Here is a 1,941-nt window from a genome sequence, read left to right as displayed (position 1 = left end):
GTCCCAGCATCCCAGGCAAGTCCGAGCAGCACTGTGCCTTTCCCAGCACGGCCACCGCCCCACGGTGCTCACTGAGACCGGCTCTGGCACACGGGGTGCCAGCACAGGCCGGGCCCCAGGGCCAGCACCTCCGAAGTGACCGCACAGTCCCACAAAGCGGTCAGCACTTTGCAGATGAAGAAAGGGGGCTCGGGGCGGTGACCGCCGGGGAGCGGCCGAGCACAATGCCTCCTCCCGAGCCCTCCCCGCTACCAAACCAGCACCAACCGCTTCTCCGCGCCTCGAAAGCCATCCAAGCCAAGGTCACAGTGACCTCCACTTTGCCCAGCCCCAAGGTCAGGCCTCCCAGGCTCCTACCCCTCTGCTGGCAGCTGACGCAGCTGACGTTCCCTCATCTCGAAGGGGCATTGTCTGCTGGTTCCACGGACACCCCACAGGCCCTGCCCCCCTTCTCCCCATTCCGACTCTGCTCACAGCTCACGGAGGCCTCTCATCTGGAACCCAGGGCCCAGGGGCCATAGAATGGGGTTCCAGCATCGCTGGGCTCCTTTGTACCCCACAGGTTCATCTCACGCCTTCGAAGACGTTATTCTGAGAAGCAGCCTGTCGGCCTCACTGGCTCAGGGAGGGGTGAGGGCCCTGACAATGTGGCCTAGCCCACGGCGACCCACTCAGTGTGGAGCACCCAGCCCGGCCTGGCCCCTGGACGCCGGGCATGCATGCTCAGCTGCCTGCCTGGTGTCTCAAACTTCACGGTCTACGACAGGCTGTCCCCGGCCACTGTCCCCATCCCAGCCACTGTCCTAGCCTTTCAGATGCTCCTGGGAAACTGGCTGTCCTGCAAGGGGGGCTCTGCCCCCTGCCCCAGCTGCCCCCCAAGCCCTGCCCAGCACCCCATCTGGCTAATGGCCCCCTGCCGGGCCACCGAGCACGTGCCCACCGCAGTACCCTTCCCGTGGCCCACGCTTCTCCAACCTCAGACACGGACGTGGTCCAAGCGACCTGACTCCCAGCACCAGCAACCTTTCCCCTGTCGTCCCCAAGATGCTTTCATGGTCCCTTCCTCGGGCCTTGCCACCCCCACCCCTGCCCAGGCGACTCCGTGAGGGCGCGGCTGGGTCACTGGCTGTCACCGCTGCTGTGTCCCTGGCACCTAGAATACTTTGCAGGAGCTCAGTAACTAACGGCCGGAAAATGACTTGTGCGAACACACCACACCCGGTCCCCAACGTTCACCTGTCTGCACCTCCAAATGGCCCACTTTGCTCATGCTTTCCCGCGCAGCCCCCCTCCCATAAGGCCCCTGCAGACCCCTGCACCAGCCACGGCAGCTACCGCCCACCGGATCGTTCTGCCTGAGAACAAGGAAGGACCCTCCCCCTCGGCCGGGAATTTGAGACCGCCCCACCTGAGAGAGATCAGGCCCGTGGTTCATTCCTTCCTTCATTCATTCACTGACCGCCTCCCAGGTACCAGGCCCCATGCGGGCCCCGGTGGCCAGCGGCCAGTCCCCAGACCGCCTGCCCTCAGCGCACCTGCCGCCAGCTTCCCTGGTGGTGTGCTCAGGGGGCCGGGGGCCAGGACAGCCCTGCGCAGAAGACCCTGCCCCACCGCCCTCTGCCCGGACAGCCACCGCGGGTCCTCTCACGGCCGGTCACTCACCTGGAGCACCGTCCCCGCCCCGGTCCTGGGTCAGGCTGGTGAGGCAGTTCTCCGGGCCACCTGCCACTCCATCCCGTAGTCAGACGTCCCCGCGGGGGGCCAGGGAGCCCGAGGCAGGGTCACCGGCGTCACCGCCCAGGCAGGCACAGGGGGTCTGCATGATGCCGCAGGGGTGCGAGCTGCGGCTGCCGGCCAGGCAGGCGTCCAGCCAGCGGCACAGCATCTGGCAGGCGGCCCGGCTGGGGTTGCGGTTGCCTACGACCAGGTACTCCACGGAGA

General features: G+C 66.8%; 1 protein-coding gene across 1 annotated transcript in view; it reads right to left on the bottom strand.

Annotated features, from left to right (window-relative positions):
• ADGRB1 (adhesion G protein-coupled receptor B1) overlaps positions 1-1,941 on the bottom strand; it is a gene marked incomplete at its 5' end in the record, with an annotated part of 58,589 nt that overhangs the window by 56,388 nt on the left and 260 nt on the right. The window contains 1 exon segment of the mRNA XM_025047592.1: positions 1,663-1,941. This exon segment is cut by the window's right edge and continues 35 nt beyond it. Within this exon segment, the coding sequence (XP_024903360.1) occupies positions 1,663-1,941 (279 nt within the window).

The sequence above is a fragment of the Pteropus alecto genome, unplaced genomic scaffold, assembly GCF_000325575.1.
Source record: "Pteropus alecto unplaced genomic scaffold, ASM32557v1 scaffold105, whole genome shotgun sequence".
In the NCBI taxonomy this organism is placed as follows: Eukaryota; Metazoa; Chordata; class Mammalia; order Chiroptera; family Pteropodidae; genus Pteropus; species Pteropus alecto.
The sequence above is the reverse complement of the archived record's forward strand: the minus strand, read 5'-3'. Positions and strand labels throughout refer to the sequence as shown.